The sequence below is a fragment of the Oncorhynchus kisutch genome, linkage group LG12 (assembly GCF_002021735.2).
Source record: "Oncorhynchus kisutch isolate 150728-3 linkage group LG12, Okis_V2, whole genome shotgun sequence".
Taxonomy (NCBI): domain Eukaryota; kingdom Metazoa; phylum Chordata; class Actinopteri; order Salmoniformes; family Salmonidae; genus Oncorhynchus; species Oncorhynchus kisutch.
Window position 1 is genome coordinate 52467225 of NC_034185.2, and position 16670 is coordinate 52483894.

Sequence of the window (16670 nt, forward strand, 5' to 3'; positions counted from 1 at the left end):
CTAAAGTAATTTGGCTCGTCACCTAAAACACACCTAAAACACATTTTTACAGATGCACAATTGAAAGCATCCTGTCGGGCTGTATCACATCCTGGTATGGCAACTGCACAGCCCGCAACCGCAAGGCTCTCCAGAGGGTGGTGCAGTCTGCCCAACGCATTACCGGGAGCAAACTACCGGCCCTCCAGGACACCTACAGCACCCAATGTCACAAGAAGGTCATAAAGATCATCAAGGACATCAACCACCTGAGCCACTGCCTGTTCACCCCCCATCATCCAGAAGGCGAGATCAGTACAGGTCCATCAAAGCTGGGACCGAAAGACTGAAAAACAGCTTCTATCTTAAGGCCATCAGACTGTTAAATTTCCATCACTAGCCGGCTTCCACAACCCTGCACCGTAGAGGCTGCTGCCTTATATACAGACTTGGAATCACTGGCAACTTTAATAATGGGACACTAGTCACTTTAATAATGTTTAAATACTGCTTTATTCATCTCACATGTATATACTGTATTATATTCTACTGTATTTTAGTCAATGCTACTCCAACATTGCTCGATCTAATATTTATTTCTTAATTCCATTCTTTTACTTTTAGATTTGTGTATTGTTGTGAATCATTTTTAGATACTACTGCACTGTTGGAACTAGGAACATAAGTATTTAGCTACACCCGCAAAATATGTGTATGTGACCAATACAATTTGAAGTTATAGAAAATATTCTGTGCTACACCAAACAGTACCTAACCTGTAACTCCCAGTAATGGATACCAAAAACCTTCTATAGCAGTCTGCACCCCCCACAACAGTCTTCCAAACAAGTTTGCACTGAAGTTTCTACTTACAATCATCCACTCTGCTCTGCTAGCAGTCGGTGCTTCCGGTTCTCGTTGCGTGAGCGGTTCAATTCTTCCAATAATCACTATTGTGGCATTGCCTTATCGGTTGAATATTACAATCAAGGAATAGGCAGGTATAACGCCTCATACTTAATGGTTGGCGTCATAGCTCAAAGGATGTGGTTAAATGAAAAGGGTATGTATGCATGCTTTTTTTTTCAAATACGCCATTGCTTATTACATTACACATCAAATCTCCTTCATGATCACCATCTTTCAAGCTCAGAGCAGATTTGTTTATGAAGAACAGTGTGTTATCAAGAACACAGTAGAAAATAATACAATTACTTTATTCAACTATCCTTGTTCTAGCCCAGGTTTACTCTCTCTAAAAACAGTTTACACAAGCCTGTTTCAAAAGACAAGTTAACAAAGGGTTAATGAGGGGTATGTGGTTAATTACTCTCTTACCCAAAGACACTTCACATAACTATAATATGTCACCCTGACACCCCCAGTGTACATCTCAGGCCACACTGCTATGATTTTTCCCCATTGTGGACACTCCTATGTCTGATAAGGTTAGTCAGGAAGGAGAAGCTCTTGTAACATAGTTTGCACTTGAAGGGCTTCTCCTTGGTGTGAACGGTCTGGTGCATCTTCACATAGCTCGCTTTAGCAAAGCGCCTCCCACACGTTGGGCAGGTGTACGGCTTGTCGGCGTCAGTCCTAATGCTCGGCCTCCCAATGACACCAGAGGAGGTAGAAGCAGGAGCCAGCCTCAGGTGGTTAGTCTTTGAGCTCCCTCCTTGACCTCTAGCCATTGTTTGGGTGTTGTTGGGATTTTGTGCTGTGTTAGAGGCTAGGAAGCGCTTGTGCTGAACACCCATCCTGACTCTGTCTGTATTGCTAGGGTAACCATGAGTTAAATGAGGAAGGCTAGACCCAGACCTTCTATGAACCCATTCACCAGGCATTAGACGAGATCCTGATGGAGAGGAAAGACTTCCTGTTAGACTCCTACCAGGGGGGTCTCCCACCACTCTCTGTGAAGGCTGAAGCCCAGGAAGACCTGCACTGTTTATCATGGACACTGTGGTGTTTGTATCATAGGAACAGGAGGGTCTATCTCTATCAGCCCCAGGCCCTGCTACATCCCTGCACTGAGACTGTGAAGAGAAGGGTCTGGGCTGCAGACTGGATCCCTGACTAGAGCCTCTATCTCTCTGATGACCACCAGGACTGAGGTTGTTCAGTCCACCTGTCCACTGGTTGTGTTCTGTGTGGTGGTGGAGTCTCTGTCCCTCGTAGTTGGGTCCTGGTTCCGACTCGGGAAGGAAGAGCGAAGGCTGCTGATCCAGGGTTCTGATCCGGGGCCAGGCTTTGTGACTAGCCACCTCAGAGGCCCAGTCTCTCCCACCAGCAACACCGGATGACAGCAGGCTCTCATGGACAGCAGACTGTAAACACAAATTCAACAGAAAAGCATATAGGTTTATGTAAGAACCCATTTGCTCTACACACATTATAAAATGGTATAAAATTGTATAAAATGGTAACCACAGTTCAGCCCTAGCCTGACGACTCCAAATCCTTCCGCTGCTCTGTCGTTCGCAACATTCTTTCGTCTGAGACTGTCTCTCCCGCCGCATACAGACACCTCCCCGTACCCGCAGACCAAATATACGCCTAGCCCAGGGCTCAGTCGGTCTGTTGTCATGGAGAGTAAGTTCAACTATCTGTTTCTGGTTGTTTTTAACAGTGTTGTTCCGCAGCCCAGAGTTAAGGACACTGTCCTAGCCACTGACCTCCACTTTGTCGCCTCTTGTCCTGGCCTGCTCAGTGATGTTGTCCCGTAAGCCCTTGGCTCCACCGGTCTGGGAATTCAAGATGGCCGTCCAGTCTCCTCTGTTAGCCTCCAGCCAATCACCTGCATGAAGAGGTTACAAAAAAGGCAGAGAACTCTACATATGGAGTTTTTGGGGGATATTACCTGGTCAGGTTCATCAATTGTGTGTTTTTGTATGTAAACTGCTGCGAGCAGCAATGACAAAGTGTAGAATGGCAGGAAACTAGCTTTAAAACTGTATAATGTTATCTCCGCTCCAATGCAAAATGTGTAGAGTTGTAGGAAATTTGCTTTAAAGCAACAAAATTGTTCTCTGCGGGCAAGAGGAGGTCCTCTAAAATATTTGATCGTAGATGGCACCGCTGGCCACAGAAACGACCCACCCGCACTAACTTTCCACCACTGCTGAAAAGAAATCCTTGGGGAAATGCTGCTTTATGTGCAATCAGTGAAAGCATTACCAAGTTTATATCTCAATATTGTCATGACGTTGCCCTGTTGTATGAGGTTTATGACCCCCATAAATACCTTTCCCCTTGATCCCTCCACCCTACAGAATGGACCCTTGGAAAGCCCTTTGTTAACATAGAGAGAATATGGTAACATCAAAAGGTTGGGGAAAGGTACAATATTTGTGTAATCCAACCAGTTGAAAGTGTCCGTTGGTACTTAAAGAATATGATGTCAGGTCAGTTGTTGTGTGGGGATTATATCTGATGATAGGACGACATAAATTGTATCTTGGAAAGGCCACACATTCTAGTTATCAGATTCACATGGAATTGTTGTGCAATTTAAATGTTTAAATATGAAACTATTTGTGAAAAGATTAAATGTAATTTTAGTGAGGCGTGAGGACTGGTGTCCATGCGTTTAAAAGGGCTCATTTCAATGTGAAGGAGGTGACGATCACCACGCTGGAAAGGATGAATTTCGAATAGACCAGCCAGAATACAGGACGAGCTGAGTATGGCAACTTGGTATGAACTTTGAACTCTTATTCACTAAAGATGTACGTGGCCTAGGAAAGGACAGATAATCCTATGAGAAGACAGGGTACTTCAACGTATCCGTTCTACAACACTACGACCAGAAAGATTCTACAAAGGACAAGGGCGATCTCTGCTAGGCAAACCAGTCTTCCATCTTCAACCCATCTATCGAAGCGCAGCTCAGTGTAAATAAACTCAGCAAAAAAAGAAATGTCCTCTCACTGTCAACTGCGTTTATTTTCAGCAAACTTAACATGTGTAAATATTTGTATGAACATATATACCATGACAGACCCTCTACCTCCAAATCGATCCCGCTCAAGAGTACAGGCCCGGTGTGACGTTCATTCCTTAGACGATAAACGCGAATCCGACCATCACCCCTGGTGAGACAAAACCGTGACTCGTCAGTGAAGAGCACTTTTTTCCAGTCCTGTCTGGTCCAGTGACAGTGGGTTTGTGCCCATAGACAATGTTGTTGCAACAGGCCTATAAGCCCTCAGTCCAGCCTCTCTCAGCCTATTGTGGAAAGTCTGAGCACTGATGGAGGGATTGTGTGTTCCTGGTGTAACTCGGGCAGTTGTTGTTGCCATCCTGTACCTGTCCCACAGGTGTGATGTTGGATGTACCGATCATGTGCAGGTGTTGTTACACGTGGTCTGCCGCTGTGAGGACGATCAGCTGTCCGTCCTATCTACATTGCAATTTATTGCCCTGGCCACATCTGCAACCCTCATGCCTCCTTGCAGCATGCCTAAGGCACGTTCCCGCAGATGAGCAGGGACCGTGGGCATCTTTCTTTTGGAGTTTTTCAGAGTCAGTAGAAAGGCCTCTTTAGTGTCCTAAGTTTTCATAACTGTGACCTTAATTTCCTACCGTCTGTAAGCTGTTCGTGTCTTAACGACGGTTCCACGGGTGCATGTTCATTAATTGTTTATGGTTCATTGAACAAGCATGGGAAACAGTGTTTACACCCTTTACAATGAAGATCTGTGAAGTTATTTGGATTTTTATGAATTATCTCTGAAAGACAGGATCCTGAAAAAGGCACGTTTCTTTTTTTGCTGAGTGCTTATATCTTGCATTTTCCTTTTCCGAATAGGCGGTTATTAGAATGCATAAGATTCTGTGTTTACGGTAGCATAGCTTCTCAAGGTCCGACAGAGACCCAATCCCCTTTGCCCCTCAGTCTTCCCGATCTTTGATTCAAACTCAATCCCTTTTCTTTGTGTAACCAGCCATCATATTGGTTTCATCCGCTAGGGACTTTTTATTTTATGACATGATTAGTAATAGATGTATGATCCATCCTGTGTAATGTATTTCTGTGTGATTATTTAGGTATTTAGTTAATAAATAATCAAGCCAATTTTTGTATTGCCGATTAAACTTGTTAGCCAGGGTTTGTGAAGATAACTAGGAATTTTACAACGTTCAGATAAGACTGAATAAGGTGACGATTAATAATGGACTGCTATTGACATAAAACATCTTTAAGAGTTTATTCGGAAGACAGCAGCTCTATAAACACCCTTCTGTGGTGCCCCAGGTTATTAACAAGTTAATTGTTGCATGGTTTAATTCAATCACGTAATCAATCAAACGTTAGGTAATCGATTTGATAAAATAGCCTGTCATATAATTTAATCAGTCAGAGACACAACAATACCACAAGTAAGTGAAGTTTAGTGTAGTGCTGTAGGTTGATTATCTTTGAATGTAGCAGGTAATCAATCTTAACTTCACTAGGGTAGGGGGCACTATTTTCACTTTCGGATGAAAAGCGTGCCCAAAGTAAACTGCCTGCTACTCAGGCCCAGAAGCTAGGATATGCATATAATTGGTAGATTTGGATAGAAAACACTAAAGTTTCCAAAACTGTTCGAATATTGTCTGTGAGTATAACAGAACTGAAAACCTGATAATTGTTTTTATGTTTGTTGTTTTCTATTGAATGCCATTACAGTATCCATTGACTTAGGACTCAAATTGCACTTCCTATGGTTTCTACTAGATGTCAACAGTCTTTAGAAATTGTTTCAGGCTTGTATTCTGAAAAATTTGTGGACCCTACAGTGTCCCAGAGGTTTTTCATGTGCACGACCGAGAGCATGCCTTTCTTGTTTACCTTTTATATTGACGACGTTATTGTCCGTACCCTAGTGAGGTTAAAGTCCTTAATGTATTGAGTCTATAAACTAGTTCTGGGGTCAAATTGACTTATGGTTTATGCTAAGACTTTTTACGTTTTCAGCCTTAGTGTATCGGTATATTGCGGTCATCTTTAAGTACAACACCCGTTGAATATGGCCGGTGTCAGTAAATGTCGGCAAAAAAGCGTAATGAAACATGCACCTGTCAAGAAACGGACTGTTAGAACTCTTAAGGCTCCATGGATTGATGAGGAATTGAAAAACAAGGCAAAAGGAGTGGCTAATAAGTCTGGCTGCACATCTGATTTACTGCAAATTGAGAAATTATGTATACAACAGAAGAAGAGACTGTATTATAAAGCCAAGATCAATAATATAAAGAATGATGGAAAATTACGGGCAGAAATACAACTCCATCTTTCATCGAATCAGATGGCTTATTCATCACAAAACCATTTGATGTTGCCAATTATTTTAATGATTACTTAATTGTCAAATTGGGCAAACTTAGGCGGGAAATGCCAACAATGAACAGTGAGCCATCGTATTCATGCATAAAAAAAAACAAATAATGAAAGAAAAGCACAGCAGTTTGAATTCTGTAAAGTTAGTGTGGGAGAGGTGGAAAAATTGTTATCAATAATGACAAATCTCCTGGCATTGACAACTTAGATGGAAAGCTACTGAGGATTTGTAGCTGACTCTATAGCCACTCATATCAGTTATATATTTAATCTGGGACTAGAGGAAAGTCTTTGTCCTCAGGCCTGGAGGAAAGCCAGCATACCAAAAAAAAAACAGCAGACCAAAAAGCTTGCTGCCAGCTCTTAGTAAACTGTTAATGCTACTTCTCTGTAAACAAATTAACAACAGACTTTCAGCATGCTTATAGAGAAGGGCACTCAACATGTACTGCACTGACACAAATGACTGATGATTGGTTGAAAGAAATTGATAATAAGAAGATTGTGGGAGCTGTACTGTTAGACTTCAGTGCAGCCTTTGTTTGATATTATTGACCACAACCAGTTGTTGAAAATACATGTGTGTTATGGCTATATATCTAATAGAATCATAAGGTATTCTTTAATGGAAGCTTCTCTAATGTCAAACATGTAAAGTGTAGCGTACCACAGGGCAGCTCTCTACTCTTTTCTATTTTCATCAAGGACCTGCCACTGGCATTAAACAAAGCATGTGTGTCCATGTATGCTGATGATACAAACATATACACAGCAACCACAGCTAAGTCACTGAAACCCTTAAAGAGTTGCAGTCTGTTTTGGAATGGGTGGCCAGTATTAAACTGGTCCTGAACATCTCCAAAACTAAGAGCATTGTATTTGGTACAAATAATTCCCTAAGTTCTAAACCTCAGCTGAATCTGGTAATGAATGGTGTGGCTGTTGAACAAGTTGAGGAGACTAAATTACTTGGCGTTACCTTAGATTGTAAACTGTCATGGTCAAAACATATATGACGCCACACTCCAAAAAGCAAGCTCTAGTTTAGCCTAATTTTGATTATGGTCCAGTCGTGTGGTCCAGTGCAGCAAGGAAAGACATAGTTAAGCTGCAGCTGACCCAGAACAGAGTGGTACATCTCTCTCTTCATTGTAATCAGAGGGCTGATATAAATACTATGCATGCCAGTCTCTCTTGGCTAAGAGCTGAGGAGTGACTGCATCACTTATTTTTTATAAGTGAAATGAATGTGTTAAATCCCAAATTGTTTGCATAGTCAATTTACACACAGCACTGACACACACACTTACCCCACCAGACATGCCACCAGGTTTTTTTTCACAGTCCCCAAATCCAGAACAAATTCAAGAAAGCGGACAGTATTGCATGGAACTCCTCAAAAGCAACACCTCACAGCACAACGCCTCTCCCCTATTTGACTTAGATAGTTTGTGTGTATGCATTGATATGTAGGCTACGTGTTCATTTAAAAAAAATGTATGTAGTTCTATCCTTGAGCTGTTCTTGTCTATTAAATGTTCTGTATTGTTTCATGTTTTGTGTGGACTCCAGGAAGAGTAGCTGCTGCTTTTGCAACATCTAATGGGGATCCTAATGAAATACCAAATCAAAAGCAGGAATAGGCAGCAGAGGTGCAAACGGCACAGCTTGGTTCAGTTGACCCATCCTCTGGCAAACATAACAGGATATACTTTAAGACACAAGGTCCTGTTTTAGACCAGGCCAGAAGAAGTTATGAATTATATTTTCATACGTCTTGTTGACCCCCAAGATGGCCTGCCATACTACCATCATGACCAACCTCAGTATCTCTTGTCGAAGCGTAACTGGAACGACAACTTGAGAAACACTGGGCCAATCGTACTGGCCAGAAGTGGCGCAAGAACTCAATTTCCTCATTAGAACACCATCTCTGTCAAAGTAAGCCACACAAACTTCAAGCTCCTGCTCTGGATGTATCTCAGCAAAAAGAGGGGAGAGGGAAACATCTTTTCTCTGTTCAGCAACCAACTGCTTCCTCCTATACATCAAAGTATCAACTGTAGGGACCCTCTCATCCTTCAGTGGTCCTGCAAACTCGCTCATCTTTGAGGTTTTCAAAGGAGAGGTTAACTCAGGAGGTTTAGCGAAATCAGGATCACCTATAAACATCTCGGACAGATTGACCATTGTGGGATTGCTGACATCCTCTAGCCTTGCTCCCGACGACAAATCGTTTCCAAAAAATGAATGAGACCCACTTCACCGGTAGGCTAGGCCTCACTCCAACGACAACAGAACCAACAAACTGTAACCAGTTGAGGAAGTGTCAGACAAAGGCAAGACACCATCCAAAATGAAGGAATGGGCTGCCCCAGTGTCTTCGGAGAGATTAGCTGTGAACACTTAATAATAGCCAGGTGCATCACTAGTCCCACTGAAGATCTATTACTGTATGTAGGCTATATGTATTTCTCTCTTACCTTGCTCCCCCATCTTTAGTCCACTCAGCAGATCAATGCTCTCTGGTCCATCCTCTACTGTCTCCTCTTTGACTAGTAGCAGATCAGGCTTCCCATCCTCCATGTCTACTGACTGTAAGAAATACAGAGCGAGAGAATGTTGAATCAAGACATCTGATATGAGCACCCTGCTATGGAGCATCTTGTCATTGGGCAAAGAGGGATTGCTATGAGTATTGTGTAAATATGTTAGTTGATTTGATTACTTGACTCTTTAATGGTTTGATCATTCAAAAGGCATGGTCCCACACTTAAGACAAAATGAATCAAGACCTGGGTCAGTATCCACAAAGAGTCTCAGAGTGCTGTTCTAGGATCAGTTTTGCCTTTTAGATCACAATGAATAAGTTGATATCCTAGATCAGCGCACCTACTCTTGAGGCTTTCTGGATATGGGCCTTGACCTAATACCATTCAGACAGTAGTTTACAGAGGGCTCACCTCAGTGATACAGTGTGTGTTCCTGTGCTGCTCAGCTGGTTCCTCTGTGGGTTCAAGAGGTGTAGTTTGGTTGTCCTCCATGACCATGTTCCCCTCAGGGTTCCCCAGACCCTCCTCACACCCCTCCTCCTTGACCAGCAGCACCTCTGGACCCTCCTCCTCCTGGAAGAGACAGGTGATACAGATTACACAGACATACACTCCCTCAGGTACGTACACACAGATAATAAACACGTTCAGCATGGTGTTTACCCATCCTAGACTGTATTTACAGAATGACGTCATCATTGTTAATGCCATCACAGCGGACATAAATATGATGTTGTGGGTAAATCAGTGTTATGGGAAAATGTTGTATAAAATGCGCTCTCAAACCCTGGCGAGCAGCCAGTCTTGGAGATGGACAACTCCCAATTTCAAAGCCACAACTCCTAAACGGTTGACCAGGCGGATAAAGGTGTCCCATCTCCCAAACGGCTGGAAAGGCAGATGAAGGCTACAACTGATAACTGATCAAATGTATGCACAGTCACTACTGTAAGTCGCTCTGGATAAGAGCATCTGTTAAAATGCAAATATGAATCAGCAAAAGCCAAACCAGACTAAACTATTTTGACGTGTACAGTAGGTGTTTGTTACGTATGTAAAGCTATATTTAGTAAGTGTATATTGGTTATAAAGCGCTGTTGGGTGTATGCAGAATAGGGTGACATCAGATGTGATGTACAATGAGTATAAAAACCTTAACACCTGCTTTTCACATGACATAGACTGACCAGGTGAAATCTATGATCCCTTATTGATGTCAACTTTGAATCCACTTCAATCAGTGTAGATGAAGGTAGGAGACAGTTTAGCATACAGGCGAACGGGGGGCAGCTGAAGCCTTTGTTACAGAACATGCAGAAGAACCGCGTCTCTTAACTATTGACTGAATGTTTTTCCCCCTCCCCAAGTGTAGGGTCTCGTCCTGTCGTTTGATTAAAATACCTGATTGAAAAGTATGTGGCCCTGTGAATTGGAAGGTCCCATCAATGTGGACACTGGGTCGTGATCCCTGAACTTGTGTTAAGGGGAGTAGGTGGGGACATTTGGATTTGTATCTAAGCTTTCCCTATAATCTAAGAAATCTGTCTTATGAGTGTCCTTCTCCTCAGTGATTCTCGTCGACATTCCATGTCAGAGGAGCGTCGCCCTCTATTTTCACAGTCACCACAGTCTATAACCTCACTTTTCTTATCTAGGCACCCTTCGGAGTATACACTACTACTATATTGGTTCAAGTCCCCTCTAGACAGATCAGTCTGTGTCTCTAATCCCAAGGGCATGTTGCCACGGTCCATCTCTGTAGTGTAAGAACAATACGGATCGTTGCCAGTCCCTAACGCGTCACCCGAGTCCCGATGAGAAGGAACAGTCCTCGGGCTCGGGTTACTGTAAAGTAAATACTCTGAGCCAGGAGCAGGAGGACAGCCCAGTGGCCCCAGTCTAACTGGGTCAGATCGTGTGTGTAAAAGCCTGTGTGTTACAGTTAAAGTCTCTGTGTCGGTCTCTGGCTTGAGGATGGCGTTCAGCGTTCTACTGACCTCCGTGATGCTGCGGGAGGTCCTGGGCTGGGGCGTGGCGGCGCGGTCCTCCGTGGCTACAGGGAGCGCTCCAGTCTGGATGTCTCTGTGTCTTGAGTCCTTTCCTTCAGTCCCCTCCTGATTGACCCCAGGACTTGCAGCCTCTGCATCTGCAGACTGACACAAGAAGAGAGGAGGTTATTATCGATACATAATAGGTTTGCATAACAATGTCGTAGGGAAGTCTGGGGGCTGCAGGTAGCTTAGTGGTTAAGAGTGTTGGCTAAGTAACTGAAAAGTTGCTAGTTCGAATCCCCGAGCAAGGTGTTGAACTCTAATTGCTCCTGACGCAAGCCTAGCAGACGAGCTAAATGCCTTTTATGCTCGCTTCGAGGCAAGCAACACTGAAGCTGTTAAGGAGCCTTTTGGTCCTAGCAACAGCTGTTCTGGATGACTGTGTGATAACGCTCTTGGGAGCCGATATGAGCAAGACCGGTGAATTATTGCACGAAGCGCGCCAGCTAAACTGAGTTTTTGTTGATATAAAGAAGGACATTATTGAACAAAAGGACCATTTGTGATGTAGCTGGGACCTTTTGGAGTGCCAACAGAAGAAGATCATCAAAGGTAAGGCATTTATTATATCGCTATTTCTGACTTTCGTGGCGCACCTGCCTAGTTGAAAATAGTTTTTCATGCTTTTGTATGCGGGGCGCTGTCCTCAGATAATCACACGGCTGGATTAACAAGTTAAGCTCTATTTTGATGTATCACACTTGTATTTTCATGAATGTTAAATATTTCTATTTCTGTCATTTGAATTTCACCGGATGTTGTCGAGGTGGGTCGCTAGCAGAACGCCTGCGCCAGAAAGGTTAACAGCTTCTACCCCCAAGACATAAGACTGCTTAACAATTAATCAAATAGCTACCTGGACTATTTACATTGACCCCCCACATTTGTTTTGTACACTGCCGCTACTCGCTGTTTAATATCTATGCATAGTCACTTCACCCCTACCTACATGTACAAATTACCTCAACTAACCTGTATCCCTGCACACTGACTCGGTACACCCTGTATATAGCCTCGTTATTGTTGTGTTAATTTTATTATTTTTTACTTTAGTTTATTTCGTAAATATTTTCTTAACTCTTCTTGAACTGCACTGTTGGTTAAGGGCTTGTAAGTAAGCATTTCACGGTAAGGTCTACACTTGTTGTATTCGGGGGATGTGACAAAAAGTTTGATTTGAAGTCGCTCTGGATAAGTGTCTGCTAAATGACTAAAATGTAAGTCTCACAAGCTCCCCTATGGCAGATAAATAAGGATGTACATGTAAGCATATGAATAGCTGAGGGGAGTGTTTCTGAAATAAAACGGGACACATTTAAATGTATTGTAATTTTTTATGTTACATTAAGACACTAACCTCTATCACAATAACATGCTGGGTTGAGGTTCCACTCCCCTCATCTATAGCTATAGGTTGGTCATCTATCCATGCGTTGTGTCCCACTGGTTTCACAAAGCTCCTGTGGCCCCCAGTGAGATGTCCTTCACCTGAGGGAGTGATTGGGGGAAAGGGAGTGGTTAAGTCACATACTGTCAATGCTCAATACTATATTGTACACTTGACACTGTCTACAATTGGCAAGGATGTAAGGTAGCACTTGTCATAACTTCTTTATATGCCATTTATTGATTGATTATGTTCCATGCATCACATGCTTTTAATTGAGTATGACAATAGGAAATTCAGTAAATCAAGTATCTGTTTAGAATATGACAGTGTCTTTGTGCAAGAAGAATTTGTTCTTTATTGACCTACCTGGTAAAATAAAGGTAAAATAAATAAAACATTGTACAAGATAGCAAAGTAATCAAGGGAATTATTGCACACTAGCCAAACACTGATTCAATTCTGACACAATTCTGGATAACACATTTGAACAAATGCGCCAAGCCCCTCAACCTTCTGCAAAATGTACCTCTTGCCATTCCTCTGTATCGGTCGAGGATCTTGACACTACTGGGACGACTGGCGACGACGCGCTCTCGTATTGTCCTCTCTGCGCGCTCCCGTGCCACCTTCAGTTCCAGTAGCTGTAGTTTCCTCCGCAATCCCCTGTTTTCTTTCTGGCTTTGAGTAACTTCTAAACGAAACACTGCATAGTCGTCATCTACTAGTTTACAGATCTCTGCCACGGCTGCATTCGCTAGCACCTCCATAATGGAGGCTATTTGAGTGTGAAAAACCATACAGTCAGCCATTGTTAGCAGCTAGCAAGCGTTACCTAGATAACATAGGTATATGAACCAAGTCCTGTTTCCAACGCGAATTACAGACTACCTGAGGTAATAATGTGATGCCGTGAAGTAAAAATCGGCATACTTTGAGTTCCAGTGTGTTAATAAACGTCTAAATACAACAATAAAAACGCTAAAGTGGTAATTGTTCTTGGTCACTGTTCGCGTCCGTTTACTTCTTCGGTGGTATTTTTGGGCAGTTGGCATCCTATGTTGTTAGTGCATTACTGCCACCTACTACTGTGCTGGAGTGGAGTGTGGGCCAGAGACCGGGAGAAACATAATAATGCCTGCCTGCCCCGTTTATCTTATAAAAACAACACAAAAAAAACGAATACTGTATATGTTCATATTCTACTCAATGGACTCATTACATTTAATTCCTGTATCCCATTCTCTCTCATCTCAGTCAACTTACCTGGTAAAATATATATTTTTTAAATCAAATGCAGATGCTCAAATATCTCTCTCCCGCTTATACTGCCCGCACTATATCAACACATGTTCTACTGTTTATATTTCCTGGCAATAATCGCACCTTCCTGGTGGATATTTTCCTATGATATGTAATTACTTATTCAGACGGTTGTGTTCCAACCTATGTCTATTTAAGGTGGCCTCCTATCATCTTTCTCATGCTGCCGTTCTCCCGCCCCCAACTTTTTGAGAGCATCTTGACTGGCTGCACACGGCTTGGTACGGCACCTGCAAGGCACTCGACCGCAAGGCACTACAGAGGGTGGTGAGTACGGCCCAGTACATCACTGGGGCCAAGCTCCCTGCCATCCTGGACCTCTATACCAGGCAGTCTCTTGCACTGACTAAGTACTTGTACTCCCCGTATATATCCATGTTATTTTTACTCTGTATTGTTATTTACTGTGTATTTATTCTTTGTGTCACTTTGTATTTTTGTATCTTAACTCTGCATTGTTGGAAAAGGACCCAGAAGTAAGCATTTCACTGTTGGTCTACGCCTATTCTTTACAAAGCATGTGACAAATCAAATTTGATTTGATTATTTTCCTCTGTTTATAGAAGAGAGATGGGTTTGTAGTACCTCATACAGCAGGTTTTGTCTGGTGCTGCGTGAGCTAAAGGACTGCAGACTTATCAGTACTGATGAAATGAGACAGCGCACACTACTACTCTGTCTGGCTTCATATTCTGAGTCCTTGCGCCTGTATGACATCTAATCTTTCCAGTGATATCCTGGCTGCTGAACCATAAGCTACAGACAGCGCATCACATTCAGAAACTATAGAATTTTCCCACCACTCTCTCAATGTGTTCTGCCCAGGTCAGCCTAATGTCAAAGTACATCCCTAGGAACCTGAAGGCCCCCAGTCTCTCCAAGTTTCTCCCATACAACCTCAGACGTACCTCATCTCCCACCTTCCTCATGGTAAAGAACACTGTCTGACTTCTCTACAGAGAATCTGAATCCCTACTTTAATGACCACCTCATCGACTGCTTCCTGTACATCCTGACTGTGAATGGTACATTTCTTCCATTAGGCCCCATCATCTGCAAATAAAGACCTTCCAATATCCAGCTGTACCTGAGAGTAAAAATAATTGATATTGATTGAGAACAAAATATGACAAATCACTAGGGACGCAGAACATAAATTGGTAAGCAATAACAGAATCGGATGATATTAGCTAAAAATGCCAACATCGGCATCAGCCCGGTGTCTAGTTTAACGCTGATGTGCAAAACCAATGTCAAAGCTGACGTGCACACCTATATAATGTAGGTAGATGACGTAATGACGCCACAAAAAATACAGCGCAACACAAAAGCAGAAAAATACTAAAGCGCACACCAACAACTAAACAAGTTCAAGTTGAGCAGTCATTTGAAAGAGTAAGAACATTTCAGCGAGACAACTCAAAGGCGAAATCCATTATCGCCAAGATATTGGAATTCATTGCCTTTGACAATGTCGTGGATGATTTTGGCTTTCGCCGACTGGTCGAGCAACTCAAGCCCCGGTACACACTACCAAGTATGCGCTATTTTTCAGATGTTACCCTACCGGAGTTACAGAGTATTGTTGAAACGCACATTCATAAGCTACTTGCTATGGGCGTCACTGCTATTAGCTTCACGACTGAAATTTGGACCAGCGCTGTCAGCCCAGTGAACATGCTGAGTCTGACAGCGCAGTGGGTCAACGAGAATTTTGTAATGAGGAAAGCCGTATTGCATGCTCAAGAATGTGCTGGTTCTCATACCACTGCTGCCATTTCAATGGCATTTGAGAACATGTTTGAAACTTGGAAAAATGAACACACTCCTAGCTACATTCGAACAGACTCGAGAAATAAGCTCATCGACAGCGTCTGCAGCAGACGTGATACCCTCTGTCACGGCATTGAAACGCCTGCTCAACGAAACTGCGGACACAGACCGCGGTGTTAAAACTTGCAAAAGTACTCTACAAGAGGCTGTGAACAAGCGATTCGTTGGGATTCTCTCTGAGCCTCTTTACTGTTTCGCCACCATGCTCGATGCAAGGACCGCTACTTCGATGCAGACAAGCAACAGGGTTTATGTGAAATGTTAGACACAGCTGGACAAGATAGTGACAGTGCGCACCGAGGAAGAGAGGCCACGGACAAAGAGAGTTGAAACTTCACTGCTTGACATGTATGATGAAATCCTGGTTAAGACTGAATAAATGAACATCAAAACCGCACAGCAAGTAAGTGAAATAAATAGGTTTTGATGATGTTTTACTGGTAATGGGGACATACGTAAATGCCAACAGTAACTTTTTAGTGTGTGTTTAAACAATTTAAATGTACTAGAAAGCTTAAAGGCCGCTAAAATTGGAAATATCGGTTATCGGGTATTGTTTTTTTTGACAAGGGACAGCTGATATTTTCCAACTAATCACGCTCCCCTGTGGTTTACCATTATCCACCAAGTAGCTGCCCCACCCTCACCTGGATAGACCTTCCAAACAGTTGAACGTTCTACTTCCTACACCAATAAGGTCAAGCTTGATTAGCATATCATACGCTATCCACATTAAACAAGACAGCTACAACAGGCTCCTTATTGACCTGGGCCTTCCTGACCTCTGCTTCTAAGCAGAGCACTGGGTTCATAGTTCCCCTTCCTGAACCCACTCTGATGTGGCAATATTAACCCCCTGTTCTCCAGGAAGTAAGTCTCTCCATAATCTTACATATAGTTGAAGTCAAAAGAGTACATACACTTAGATTGGAGTCATTAAAACTTGTTTTTCAACCACTCCACAAATGTCATGTTTACAAACTATAGTTTTGGCAAGTCGGTTAGGACATCTACTTTGTGCAACAATTGTTTCCAGACAGATTATTTCACTATATCACAATTCCAGTGGGTCAGACGTTTACATACACTAAGTGGACTGTGCCTTTAAACAGCTTAGAAAATTCCAGACAATGATGTCATGGCTTTAGAAGCTTCTGATAGCCCAATTGACATCATTTCAGTCAATTGGAGACCTCCACAAGTCTGGTTCACCCTTGGGA

General features: G+C 42.8%; 1 protein-coding gene across 1 annotated transcript; it reads right to left on the reverse strand.

Moving 5' to 3' along the window:
• Positions 1–473: 473 nt before the first annotated feature.
• Positions 474–16459, reverse strand: LOC116376428 (uncharacterized). Its single transcript, XM_031836562.1, has 7 exons — positions 12824–16459; positions 12265–12395; positions 10854–11009; positions 9268–9429; positions 8788–8899; positions 2655–2776; positions 474–2306 (listed from the first exon to the last, which is right to left on the reverse strand). Exons 1-7 carry the CDS (start codon positions 13104–13106, stop codon positions 1386–1388), a joined length of 1887 nt encoding a protein of 628 aa, XP_031692422.1. The 5' UTR covers positions 13107–16459; the 3' UTR covers positions 474–1385.
• Between the last annotated feature and the right edge of the window lie 211 nt (positions 16460–16670).

What these genes read in the sequence shown, in the direction of transcription:
- LOC116376428 (XM_031836562.1), bottom strand. Translation starts at nt 13,106, where the DNA reads ATGGCTGACTGTATGGTTTTTCACACTCAAATAGCCTCCATTATGGAG. An exon ending in ATACAGAGGAATGGCAAGAG is followed by an intron (nt 12,396 to 12,823) that starts GTACATTTTGCA and finishes TCACTCCCTCAG; the next exon opens with GTGAAGGACATCTCACTGGG. An exon ending in AGCATGTTATTGTGATAGAG is followed by an intron (nt 11,010 to 12,264) that starts GTTAGTGTCTTA and finishes TTCTTGTGTCAG; the next exon opens with TCTGCAGATGCAGAGGCTGC.